Consider the following 12,583-nt stretch of genomic DNA (forward strand, 5'->3'; position numbering starts at 1 on the left):
TGAATCCCTAATTGTCTTTTGTTGTTAGGCTTAATCTATAACAAAACGTGCAATCCTTGAATATCTGAAATTGTCTAAGTGGAAATAGCTTTCTTATCATTCAATGAGCATCTTGTATTTCATAAAAATTGGGGGCAATATAATCCTTACGTAAGGGCCATCCTATCCAACTTTCAGGCATTAAGATACGTTTCAAGCGTGGATGATTATCGTAAGAGATTCCCAACATATCATATGATTCTCGTTCTTGAAAATCCACGCTTTTCCAAACCCAGAAAACAGACGGAATTCTAGGATTCCTCCTGGAGGCAAATACTTTTATGCATAGCTCTTCTGGTTGATCCACATCATCCTCTATTCTCGTAAGATGATACACACTAGCTAACAGCCCGCCAGGCGCTACATCATAGGCACATTGAGAGCGTAGATAGTTGTACCCATATACATAAAAAATGACAGCAATGGAATGCCAATCCTCGGGCTTTATTTGTAAAGTCTCTATTCCTTGGTAATCAAAGCCCAAAGATCTATGAATTAGCCCATGCTTGACTAGCCAAGCAGACAAACGACCCTGCATCTTTTTTATCTCTCCCGCATTTTTATTTGTATAAGTATTTCACATTTACGATGAAATTTATGAAAATTGACCCACCACTTCTTATTCTGGACAAAGGAATCCTGTCTAATTCACTAATTCGGCGGAAGATACTGAATTTTTGTATTTGAAAAAGATTTCCGTAGGGATCTCTGAAGTAGATGGTGGTTGATAAAGAACTCTTTGATCATAATTTCCCGTATGAATACTGCGTCGAACATGAAACTTGTGGTTGGTAGTAAAACACCGATTCGCTCGTTGAGACCTAATTCGATCTTCATAGAGTTCTCGAGATATTTTCTTACGAAGTTTTGTTATAGCATCTATAACCGCTTCCGGTTTAGGTGGACAACCTGGCAAATATACATCTACAGGAATTAGCTTATCGACTCCCCGAACAGTACTATAAGAATCGGTACTGAACATCCCGCCTGTAATTGTACAGGCTCCCATAGCAATAACATATTTTGGTTCGGGCATTTGCTCATATAATCTCACTAAAGAGGGGGCCATTTTCATTGTTACTGTTCCGGCTGTTAAAATTAGATCCGATTGTCTAGGACTCGATCTTGGTACGAGTCCATAACGATCAAAGTCGAAGCGTGAGCCTATTAGTGAAGCAAATTCAATGAAGCAACAACTGGTACCATAGAGAAGCGGCCATAAACTAGAGAGTCTTGACCAATTTGAAAGATCATTTAATGTAGTTGAAATAACTGAATTTGGGGCTGTTCGATCAAGTAAAGGAAACTGAATGGAATTCATAACTGTCTCAATCTTATTTTTTCCGTTTTTCTTTTTATTGTCTGAATATTCAGGAGCTAAGACCATTCCAATGCCCCCTTTCGCCATGCATAAACTAAACCAATAATTAAGATAAGCACGAAAATGAAAGCTTCTATAAATACAGATACACCCAATACGTCGAAACTCATTGCCCATGGATAAAGAAAAACCGTTTCAACATCAAAAACAACAAAAACTAGAGCAAACATATAATAACGGATTCGAAATTGTAACCAAGCATCGCCCATTGGTTCTATACCCGACTCATAAGTAGAAAGTTTCTCCGGCCCTTTGCTAATCGGGGCTAACACTCCGGAAATGAAAAATGCCAAAATAGGAACAAGGATTGATATTATTAGAAATGCCCAAAAAAAATCATATTCGTAAAGCAGAAACATAAACGCACTCCTATGAACGTGGAAAATATACCGGATTCAATTGGTCGATTCGAATTGGAATTGTCAAGTCATCCATAACTATTTAGTCAAAACAAGAATTCATTTTGGTCGAACCGCCTAGTTTGCTTTGTTTATTGGTTTATTGTAGGGCATATCTCATTGCAAGATTCATCGACTGGAATCCGATTTTATTTCCATTATACTTATTTCCATTTTATTTAGTTAGTAGAACCTTCTAACTATATACTTCGACAAATTCTCCTGTTTCTCTTGTTTTTTTCTCTAAAGACGGGGAATTCGAAATTAATTACTTATCTTATTTCTTCTTTAATTAGAAATTCTTTAAAGATTTCTATTTATTTCTATAAATAGAATCAGGAGGTCTTTATTTTCATTTTTTTCTTAGTGATTTAGAATAGAACAAGTAATCAAATAGAAGAGAATGTATAGGAATTGCCATCTCAAGATTTAGAAGATCTTGTGTTGGTATATTCCTTTTATTATTATTTAATTATTATTTATTATTTCATTATTATTTAATAATAGTATTAGGATTCGAATCCAGGTGGAGGGGTTTTTCTTGGTTGAATACAGAAAAAGAAGACTACCTTTTTTTGTTGTGCTTCGCTAGGTCGAGGTAAGTAAGGTATACGAAGGAAAAGCCTATTTGACAATGAAAGTGACCAAAGATATTCATTTTTCAAAAAACTTTAGCTTGTACACAAATACAGCAGGCCTTTCCTAAATCCATGTGAATTCCTCTTCGTAGTTTTGCATTTCACCAGGCCCGTGAAATGAGTTGACTTCCAAAATTCAATAAGATTGGGGATATCAAAAGAAAGGGAGTCTCACTAATTCTTTTATTGTGGATATGAATATGTAATTCGCCTCCGAAGATTAATGACGAAAGGTTGGTTTGTTTATCTGCAATTGCAAAAATCAATATCTATTGGATCCATTGATATGCGTTTTTTCTTTCATCTGCTTAAACGATTGCCGTGAGTAAACTTATAGGAATAATTGGATTTCATTTAGTTACAAGCAAGAAATAATAATGAAGAAATGCAAATTATACAATTTTTTTTTGCATTTTTCATTTTTATAGGGCTATACGGACTCGAACCGTAGACCTTCTCGGTAAAACAGATCAAACTTATTATTATTAAAATGATCTGAACTGTTTCAAAGACCCAACATGCATTTTTTTTTTGCATTGGGCTCCTTCATTAACTGATCTAAATATCAGTTAGTCTGCCATTTTTTTTCTTGACAGAAAAAAAGATAAGGAAATGGCTCCATGTGCTCTGATTCATTATTTGGGAGCATTACCAAAGTGTTTCAAAGGTGGGATTATCTTGACGTAGGTCTGTCTCTGGCCTAGATCAACCTAAGTTAAATGAAGTCTCTATCGTTCTGCTTAAAAATCAAATATGAAACTTCATACACCTTAAAGTTCATATGACGAAAAGAGATTTTTTTGAGGTCCTTATACTCATTATGCCTAGCATTGAATAGACTGGGTATTCACCTTATCAAGATCTCAAATCAATGATGGGGTCTGTTTGGCACCTCCTAAATGGGTGTCCAAATTGGACCGAACCTTTGTCAGGCTATGGTTCCCTCAAAGTTATGGAGTAAGACATCGATTTCTCAACAAGATCAATTTTTCTGATTGTATGATGAACTCCCTTGAAAAACATTGGCGCGCGTGTAAACGAGTTGCTCTACCAACTGAGCTATAGCCCTTAGTGCTTGTGATACATATTTTATCATGTAGGTAAATTCTTGTCAAGAGAAATATTCCATGATCCAACATCAAGAATCTTTGATCTCTTTGAGTGGTATTCCTTAGATTAGTATTGCTTATAAGTAATATGATATTTATAATCCATCGACAGGATGGGTTTCATTTGGTTCTCTTTGGGATGATAAATGACCTACTTAACTCAGTGGTTAGAGTACTGCTTTCATACGGCGGGAGTCATTGGTTCAAATCCAATAGTAGGTAAAACTTATTAGATACCAGAGTCAATGGTATCTAATAAGGTTTACAACCCACCTTTAGTGATATTTATTTTTTGATTTTGTATCTTTTCTATTTCATTTTTTAATTTGAATTTTTGCATCAGAATTGGATTCTGTTTGATTGTATTTGATTGTATTCACCCGACAGAATCTAAATAGGATTAGAAAGAGAACTTCTTTTTATTATTCGAACGTACCAACTAGTTATGAAATCGGATTGCTAGCCTCCACCCGTGTTCTAGCTCGTCGGAGAGCTAGATTTGCCTCAATTTTTTGTCTCCTTCCTTCAGCCTTTTTCACATTAGCTTCCGCTATTTCAAGAGTTTGCTGAGCTTCTTGTGGATTAATGTCACTACCCTTCTCCGCATCATTTACTAAAACAGTGATCTCATTATTTCCTATTCTAGCAAAACCACCCATCAGAGCCATCGTTAACCATTGGTCGTTAAGGCGTATTCTCAAAATCCCTATATCTACAGCTGTGGCAATAGGGGCGTGATTTGGTAATATGCCAATTTGACCACTATTAGTAGATAAAACAATTTCTTCCACTTCTGAATCCCAAACAATTCGATTAGGGGTCAGTACACTAAGATTTAAGGTCATTTCTTCAAATTGCTCTCCATTTCTAAGTTCATAGCCTTCGCGGTAGCTTCATCGATAGTACCTACCAAATAAAAGGCCTGTTCAGGAAGACCATCTAATTCTCCGGAAAGGATCAATTGAAATCCTCGAATTGTTTCTGCTAGACCAACATATTTCCCTGGAGAACCGGTAAATACTTCTGCTACGAAAAAGGGTTGTGATAAGAAACGCTCAATTTTTCGCGCTCTTGCTACGAGTAAACGATCCTCTTCGGATAATTCGTCCAATCCAAGGATAGCTATAATGTCCTGAAGTTCTTTGTAACGTTGTAAAGTTTGCTTAACTCTTTGGGCGGTTTCGTAATGTTCCTCACCAACGATCCGAGGTTGAAGCATGGTTGACGTTGAATCTAAAGGATCTACTGCTGGATAAATACCTTTGGCAGCCAATCCTCTTGATAGTACGGTAGTAGCATCTAAATGTGCAAATGTCGTAGCAGGAGCAGGGTCGGTCAAATCGTCTGCGGGTACATAAACTGCTTGAATAGAGGTTATGGACCCGTCTTTGGTAGAAGTAATTCTTTCTTGTAAAGAACCCATTTCGGTACTTAGGGTCGGTTGATAACCCACAGCGGAAGGCATTCTACCCAATAAGGCCGATACTTCGGATCCTGCTTGGACGAAACGGAAGATATTGTCAATAAATAGAAGTACGTCTTGCTCATTAACATCTCGGAAATATTCCGCCATAGTTAGGGCAGTCAAACCAACTCTCATACGAGCTCCCGGCGGTTCATTCATCTGACCGTAAACTAGGGCCACTTTTGATTCTGCAATATTTTCTTTATTAATCACTCCAGATTCTTTCATTTCCATGTAAAGATCATTTCCTTCCCGAGTACGTTCACCCACTCCGCCAAATACGGATACGCCCCCGTGAGCTTTAGCAATATTGTTAATCAATTCCATAATGAGTACTGTTTTACCCACTCCAGCTCCCCCGAATAGTCCGATTTTTCCTCCACGGCGATAGGGGGCTAAAAGATCTACTACTTTAATTCCTGTTTCAAAAATAGATAATTTTGTATCCAACTGTATAAAGGCGGGCGCAGATCTATGAATAGGAGACGTTGTACTAGTATCTACAGGCCCTAAATTATCAACAGGCTCTCCGAGCACGTTAAAAATTCGTCCCAGAGTCGCTCCCCCGACTGGAACACGTATAGGAGCTCCTGTGTCAATCACTGCCATTCCTCTCGTTAGACCGTCTGTAGCACTCATAGCTACAGCCCTAACTCGATTATTTCCTAATAATTGCTGTACCTCACAAGCCACATTAATTGGTTGACCAACACTATCTCGACCTTGAACTACCAGAGCGTTATAAATATTTGGCATCTTGCCCGGGGGAAAGGCTACATCTAGTACCGGACCGATGATTTGGACGACACGCCCCGGGTTTTTTTTTTCAAGCGTGGAAACCCCAGAACCAGAAGTAGTAGGATTGATTCTCATAATAATAAAATAAATATGTCGAAATGTTTTTTCAAAAATTATCGAATTCAAAATAAATGTCCGCTAGCACGTCGATCGGTTAATTCAAAAAAATCGGAATTAGCACTCGATTTCGTTGGCACCATGCAATTGAACCAATCCAATTGTTTACTTATTCAATGAGACTGAGTTAATTTGGAAGCTCACCCAACCTATTTTCATTTAAAAATCTCAAGTGGATGAATCAGAATCTTGAGAAATTCTTTCATTTGTCTATCATTATAGACAAGCCCACCCATATTATCGATTCTATGGAATTCGAACCTGAACTTTATTTTCTATTTCTATTACGATTCATTATTTGTATCTAATGGGCTCCTCTTCTTATTTATTTTTTATTTAAATTTCAGCATATCGATTTATGCCTAGCCTATTCTTTTCTTTGCGTTTTTCTTTCTTTTTTATACCTTTCATAGATTCATAGAGGAATTCCATATATTTTCACATCTAGGATTTACATATACAACATATACCACTGTCAAGGGGGAAGTTCTTATTATTTAGGTTAGCTAGGTATTTCCATTTCAAAAAAAAAAAAGGTAAAAAATCAAAATTGGGTTGCGCTATATATATGAAAGAGTATACAATAATGATGTATTTGGCAAATCAAATACCATGGTCTAATAATCAACCATTCTGATTAATTGATAATATTAGTATTAGTTGGAAATTTTGTGAAAGATTCCTGTGAAAAGTTTCATTAACGCGGAATTCATGTCGAGTAGACCTTGCTGTTGTGAGAATTCTTAATTCATGAGTTGTAGGGAGGGATTTATGTCACCACAAACAGAGACTAAAGCAAGTGTTGGATTCAAAGCTGGTGTTAAAGAGTACAAATTGACTTATTATACTCCTGAGTACCAAACCAAGGATACTGATATATTGGCAGCATTCCGAGTAACTCCTCAACCTGGAGTTCCACCTGAAGAAGCAGGGGCCGCGGTAGCTGCCGAATCTTCTACTGGTACATGGACAACTGTATGGACCGATGGACTTACCAGTCTTGATCGTTACAAAGGGCGATGCTACCGCATCGAGCGTGTTGTTGGAGAAAAAGATCAATATATTGCTTATGTAGCTTACCCTTTAGACCTTTTTGAAGAAGGTTCCGTTACCAATATGCTTACTTCCATTGTAGGTAACGTATTTGGGTTCAAAGCCCTGCGCGCTCTACGTCTGGAAGATCTGCGAATCCCTGTTGCTTATGTTAAAACTTTCCAAGGTCCGCCTCATGGGATCCAAGTTGAAAGAGATAAATTGAACAAGTATGGTCGTCCCCTGTTGGGATGTACTATTAAACCTAAATTGGGGTTATCTGCAAAAAACTACGGTAGAGCTGTTTATGAATGTCTTCGCGGTGGACTTGATTTTACCAAAGATGATGAGAACGTGAACTCACAACCATTTATGCGTTGGAGAGATCGTTTCTTATTTTGTGCCGAAGCACTTTTTAAAGCACAGGCTGAAACAGGTGAAATCAAAGGGCATTACTTGAATGCTACTGCAGGTACATGCGAAGAAATGATGAAAAGAGCTGTATTTGCTAGAGAATTGGGCACTCCGATCGTAATGCATGACTACTTAACGGGGGGATTCACCGCAAATACTACCTTGGCTCATTATTGCCGAGATAATGGTCTACTTCTTCACATCCACCGTGCAATGCATGCGGTTATTGATAGACAGAAGAATCATGGTATGCACTTCCGGGTATTAGCAAAAGCGTTACGTATGTCTGGTGGAGATCATATTCACTCTGGTACCGTAGTAGGTAAACTTGAAGGTGAAAGAGACATAACTTTGGGCTTTGTTGATTTACTGCGTGATGATTTTATTGAACAAGATAGAAGTCGCGGTATTTATTTCACTCAAGATTGGGTCTCTTTACCAGGTGTTCTACCTGTGGCTTCAGGAGGTATTCACGTTTGGCATATGCCTGCTCTGACCGAGATCTTTGGGGATGATTCCGTACTACAGTTCGGTGGAGGAACTTTAGGACATCCTTGGGGTAATGCGCCAGGTGCCGTAGCTAATCGAGTAGCTCTAGAAGCATGTGTAAAAGCTCGTAATGAAGGACGTGATCTTGCTCGGGAAGGTAATGAGATTATTCGCGAGGCTGCCAAATGGAGCCCGGAACTAGCTGCTGCTTGTGAGGTATGGAAAGAGATCGTATTTAATTTTGCAGCAATGGACGTTTTGGATAAGTAAAAACAGTAGACATTAGCAGATAAATTAGCAGGAAATAAAGAAGGATAAGGAGAAAGAACTCAAGTAATTATCCTTCGTTCTCTTAATTGAATTACATTACAATTAAACTCGGCCCAATCTTTTACTAAAAGGATTGAGCCGAATACAACTAAGATTCTATTGCATATATTTTGATCAAGATTTGAAATACAAAATCTAGAAAACTAAATCAAAATCTAAGACTCAAATCTTTCTATTGTTGTCTTGGATCCACAATTAATCCTACGGATCCTTAGGATTGGTATATTCTTTTCTATCCTGTAGTTTGTAGTTTCCCTGAATCAAGCCAAGTATTACAACTCTTTCTACCCAGCCTGTATATTGTCCCCTTTGTTCCGTGTTGAAATAGAACCTTAATTTATTACTTATTATTAGATTTTAGATTGTTAGATTAGTTAGTGATTAGATATTAGTATTAGACGAGATTTTACGAATTTTTTTTTATTTCTTTATAGGAGAGGACAAATCTCTTTTTTTCGATGCGAATTTGACACGACATAGGAGAAGCCGCCCTTTATCAAAAATTCTATTATTTTTAATAATAAAAGGGGGTTCCAACATATTAATATATAGTGAAGTGTTCCCCCAGATTCAGAACTTTTTTTGAATACTCACAATCCGTATTAGTTAATAATCCTAGTGATTGGATTTCTATGCTTAGTCTGATAGGAAATAAGATATTCAAATAAATAATTTTATAGCGAATGACTATTCATCTATTGTATTTTCATGCAAATAGGGGGCAAGAAAACTCTATGGAAAGATGGTGGTTTAATTCGATGTTGTTTAAGAAGGAGTTCGAACGCAGGTGTGGGCTAAATAAATCAATGGGCAGTCTTGGTCCTATTGAAAATACCAGTGAAGATCCAAATCGAAAAATGAAAAACATTCATAGTTGCAGTAATGTTGATTATTTATTCGGCGTTAAAGACATTTGGAATTTCATCTCTGATGACACTTTTTTAGTTAGTGATAGGAATGGAGACAGTTATTCCATCTATTTTGATATTGAAAATCAGATTTTTGAGGTTGACAACGATCATTCTTTTCTGAGTGAACTAGAAAGTTCTTTTTCTAGTTATCGAAACTCGAGTTATCTGAATAATGGATTTAGGGGCGAAGATCCCTACTATAATTCTTACATGTCTTACATGTATGATACTCAATATAGTTGGAATAATCACATTAATAGTTGCATTGATAATTATCTTCAGTCTCAAATCTGTATAGATACTTCCATTATAAGTGGTAGTGAGAGTTACGGTGACAGTTACATTTATAGGGCCATTTGTAGTGGTGAAAGTCTAAATAGTAGTGAAAACGAGGGTTCCAGTAGACGAACTCGCACAAAGGGCAGTGATTTAACTATAAGAGAAAGTTCTAATGATCTCGAGGTAACTCAAAAATACAAGCATTTGTGGGTTCAATGCGAAAATTGTTATGGATTAAATTATAAGAAATTTTTGAAATCAAAAATGAATATTTGTGAACAATGTGGATATCATTTGAAAATGAGTAGTTCGGATAGAATTGAACTTTTGATCGATCCGGGTACTTGGGATCCTATGGATGAAGACATGGTCTCGCTGGATCCCATTGAATTTCATTCGGAGGAGGAGCCTTATAAAGATCGTATTGATTCTTATCAAAGAAAGACAGGATTAACCGAGGCTGTTCAAACAGGCATAGGCCAACTAAACGGCATTCCCGTAGCAATTGGGGTTATGGATTTTCAGTTTATGGGGGGTAGTATGGGATCCGTAGTCGGAGAGAAAATCACCCGTTTGATTGAACACGCTGCCAATCAAAATTTACCTCTTATTATAGTGTGTGCTTCTGGGGGGGCGCGCATGCAGGAAGGAAGTTTGAGCTTGATGCAAATGGCTAAAATATCGTCTGCTTTATATGATTATCAATTAAATAAAAAATTATTTTATGTATCAATCCTTACATCTCCGACAACTGGTGGAGTGACAGCTAGTTTTGGTATGTTGGGGGATATCATTATTGCCGAACCCAATGCCTACATTGCATTTGCAGGTAAAAGAGTAATTGAACAAACATTGAATAAAACAGTACCCGAAGGTTCACAAGCAGCTGAATACTTATTCCAGAAGGGTTTATTCGACCTAATTGTACCACGTAATCTTTTAAAAAGCGTTCTGAGTGAGTTATTTAAGCTCCACGCCTTTTTTCCTTTGAATCAAAAGTCAAGCAAAATCAAGTAGAGCACTAAGTTCAATTATTTTTTTTGTGTTTGTAGCAAAAAGTAGTTAGTTTATCGGAATCAAAGTAAATAAGATAATAATGGCCTTTTCTTTGGTGATAGAAGATCGAATTGTAGAAAGAATCAAAACGAAAGTTGAGGATAACTCTTTTTTTGACCTATATTCCTGATTACGAATCAAGAAACCTTTATCACTTTATCACCAAGAGTGAGTTCTTCCGTTCGTGAAATTAGTAAAATAAAACGAATTTGGTCTTGTCTTAGGTATATAATTTGAAATTTCAATATAGATAATAGAGTTTTGTATCTTTCTCTATCTACCGAAAAACCATTTTAGCTAAAAATCCATGTTGGGTCGGATTCGAACGAATCCTTCGATAATCGGTAAAAAACTCTTTATCTATTTTTAGAAAATTAGAAGACAAGAACAAAAGACAAAGAAATGAAGAAAAATAATAAAGTTTATTATCATTATCATACATATCTTTCTCATGGAGGAGATGAATAAGTCCATTTATTTAGTTCTACAGTTCTACATTCTTTGCACTTATTCTTATTATACGTACTCAGTTAGATTTAGATATATCGATACTTCGATCTATACTAAGAATTTTAAATTCTTCAAATTCTATTAATAATAAATATTATCTAATTAGAATTCAAATTCTTAATTTAATTATAATTATTACAAGATATCTTTATTTATATAATAACATAATAACAGATACAAATAGTAAATCGAGGTACCCCTTCTATGACAAATTTGAACCTTCCATCTATTTTTGTGCCGTTAGTAGGCCTAGTCTTTCCGGCAATTGCAATGGCTTCTTTATTTCTTCATGTTCAAAAAAACAAGATTGTTTAGATCCGCTGGGACCCAATCTCATCCATTTTTTTTTTGAAAACGTGGACTTGTATCATAACACGGATATCTATTTATTGGAATATAGTATAACATGTGATTTCCACCGAACATAAAGGAAAAAACTCTTATGCCCGCAGAAACATGATATATGGATATATCAATTCTAGCAATTTTCAAATAGATCAGGATCTCTGGATGGCTGAAATGTAGTCGGTGAATCTATATGTATATCGATATGTATAGTGGGATCGTATTAAATAAAGAGTATGTTATTATTTTAGATTTAACCAATTTGATGAATTACTCCTAAAGGTTGACATCAAACTAGTGCTAGTTCACCTCAAACTAGTGCTAGTTGATGAGAGTTACTTCGGAAACAAAAAAGTAAAGTCAAATTTCTCTGGGGTATTATCTCAATTCCAATAAAATGCAATCGAGTAAAGTATGACTTGGCGATCAGACGATATATGGATAGAACTTATAACGGGGTCTCGAAAAATAAGTAATTTCTGCTGGGCCTTGATCCTTTTTTTAGGTTCATTAGGCTTCTTATTAGTTGGAACTTCCAGTTATCTTGGTAGAAATTTGCTATCTTTTTTTCCGCCTCAGCAAATCATTTTTTTTCCACAAGGAATCGTGATGTCTTTCTACGGAATTGCGGGTCTCTTTATTAGCTCTTATTTGTGGTGCACAATTTCCTGGAATGTAGGTAGTGGTTATGATCGATTCGATAGAAAGGAAGGAATAGTCTGTATTTTTCGTTGGGGATTTCCGGGAAAAAATCGTCGCATATTCCTCCGATTCCTTATAAAAGATATTCAGTCCGTTAGAATAGAAGTTAAAGAGGGTATTTATGCTCGTCGTGTTCTTTATATGGACATCCGAGGCCAGGGGTCCATTCCCTTGACCCGTACTGATGAGAATTTGACTCCACGAGAAATTGAACAAAAGGCTGCTGAATTAGCCTATTTCTTGCGTGTACCAATTGAAGTATTTTGATAAATTGAGAATCAGAACGTTCATTCAATTAAAGAAAACGTATATGAAAGAACCATAAAACGAAACTCTTTTTATGGTCTTTATGCGTTTTATGGTCTTTATGCGCACGCAATTCAATAACAAATAACAAATCGAAATAATAGATTCATCTCAGACGGCAAACCATTTCGAAAGCAAGAATTTTTTTTAGTTCAATATTTGTTGGAATTGACACTTTAGATCCAGATAGATCGTATCTTGTAAATTTGAAATTCTTTCTTTTGTATTCTTTAATGACCAACAATTGGATTTCTTAATTAAATA

At 36.2% G+C, this 12,583-nt stretch overlaps 5 protein-coding genes across 5 annotated transcripts; 3 read left to right on the forward strand and 2 right to left on the reverse strand.

Annotated features, from left to right (window-relative positions):
* Window positions 1-11: 11 nt before the first annotated feature.
* Window positions 12-2,975, reverse strand: LOC125812811 (NAD(P)H-quinone oxidoreductase subunit K, chloroplastic-like). The gene is made up of 2 exons (XM_049492278.1): window positions 841-2,975; window positions 12-399 (listed from the first exon to the last, which is right to left on the reverse strand). Exons 1-2 carry the CDS (start codon window positions 1,535-1,537, stop codon window positions 101-103), a joined length of 996 nt encoding a protein of 331 aa, XP_049348235.1. The 5' UTR covers window positions 1,538-2,975; the 3' UTR covers window positions 12-100.
* An 874-nt stretch (window positions 2,976-3,849) lies between these two features.
* LOC125812808 (ATP synthase subunit beta, chloroplastic) lies at window positions 3,850-5,946 on the reverse strand. Its single transcript, XM_049492275.1, has one exon. It carries the CDS (start codon window positions 5,901-5,903, stop codon window positions 4,407-4,409), a length of 1,497 nt encoding a protein of 498 aa, XP_049348232.1. The 5' UTR covers window positions 5,904-5,946; the 3' UTR covers window positions 3,850-4,406.
* Window positions 5,947-6,544: 598 nt separating this feature from the next.
* Window positions 6,545-8,168, forward strand: LOC125812809 (ribulose bisphosphate carboxylase large chain). Its single transcript, XM_049492276.1, has one exon. It carries the CDS (start codon window positions 6,696-6,698, stop codon window positions 8,148-8,150), a length of 1,455 nt encoding a protein of 484 aa, XP_049348233.1. The 5' UTR covers window positions 6,545-6,695; the 3' UTR covers window positions 8,151-8,168.
* A 293-nt stretch (window positions 8,169-8,461) lies between these two features.
* On the forward strand, window positions 8,462-11,321 carry LOC125812807 (acetyl-coenzyme A carboxylase carboxyl transferase subunit beta, chloroplastic). The gene has a single exon (XM_049492274.1). The coding sequence runs from the start codon at window positions 8,894-8,896 to the stop codon at window positions 10,415-10,417; it is 1,524 nt and encodes a 507-aa protein (XP_049348231.1). The 5' UTR covers window positions 8,462-8,893; the 3' UTR covers window positions 10,418-11,321.
* Window positions 11,322-11,714: 393 nt separating this feature from the next.
* LOC125812810 (photosystem I assembly protein Ycf4) lies at window positions 11,715-12,576 on the forward strand. The gene has a single exon (XM_049492277.1). The coding sequence runs from the start codon at window positions 11,726-11,728 to the stop codon at window positions 12,278-12,280; it is 555 nt and encodes a 184-aa protein (XP_049348234.1). The 5' UTR covers window positions 11,715-11,725; the 3' UTR covers window positions 12,281-12,576.
* Window positions 12,577-12,583: the final 7 nt, after the last annotated feature.

Source organism: Solanum verrucosum, unplaced genomic scaffold (genome assembly GCF_900185275.1).
Source record: "Solanum verrucosum unplaced genomic scaffold, falcon-dt-bn FXZP01001282.1, whole genome shotgun sequence".
NCBI classification, from domain to species: Eukaryota; Viridiplantae; Streptophyta; class Magnoliopsida; order Solanales; family Solanaceae; genus Solanum; species Solanum verrucosum.

Coding starts and splice junctions, on each gene's coding strand:
- LOC125812811 (XM_049492278.1), bottom strand. CDS start 1,537: ATGGGCAATGAGTTTCGACGTATTGGGTGTATCTGTATTTATAGAAGC. Junction 400..840: donor GTCTCAACGAGCGAATCGGT/GTTTTACTACCA, acceptor CCTATGATGTAG/CGCCTGGCGGGCTGTTAGCT.
- LOC125812808 (XM_049492275.1), bottom strand. CDS start 5,903: ATGAGAATCAATCCTACTACTTCTGGTTCTGGGGTTTCCACGCTTGAA.
- LOC125812809 (XM_049492276.1), top strand. CDS start 6,696: ATGAGTTGTAGGGAGGGATTTATGTCACCACAAACAGAGACTAAAGCA.
- LOC125812807 (XM_049492274.1), top strand. CDS start 8,894: ATGACTATTCATCTATTGTATTTTCATGCAAATAGGGGGCAAGAAAAC.
- LOC125812810 (XM_049492277.1), top strand. CDS start 11,726: ATGACTTGGCGATCAGACGATATATGGATAGAACTTATAACGGGGTCT.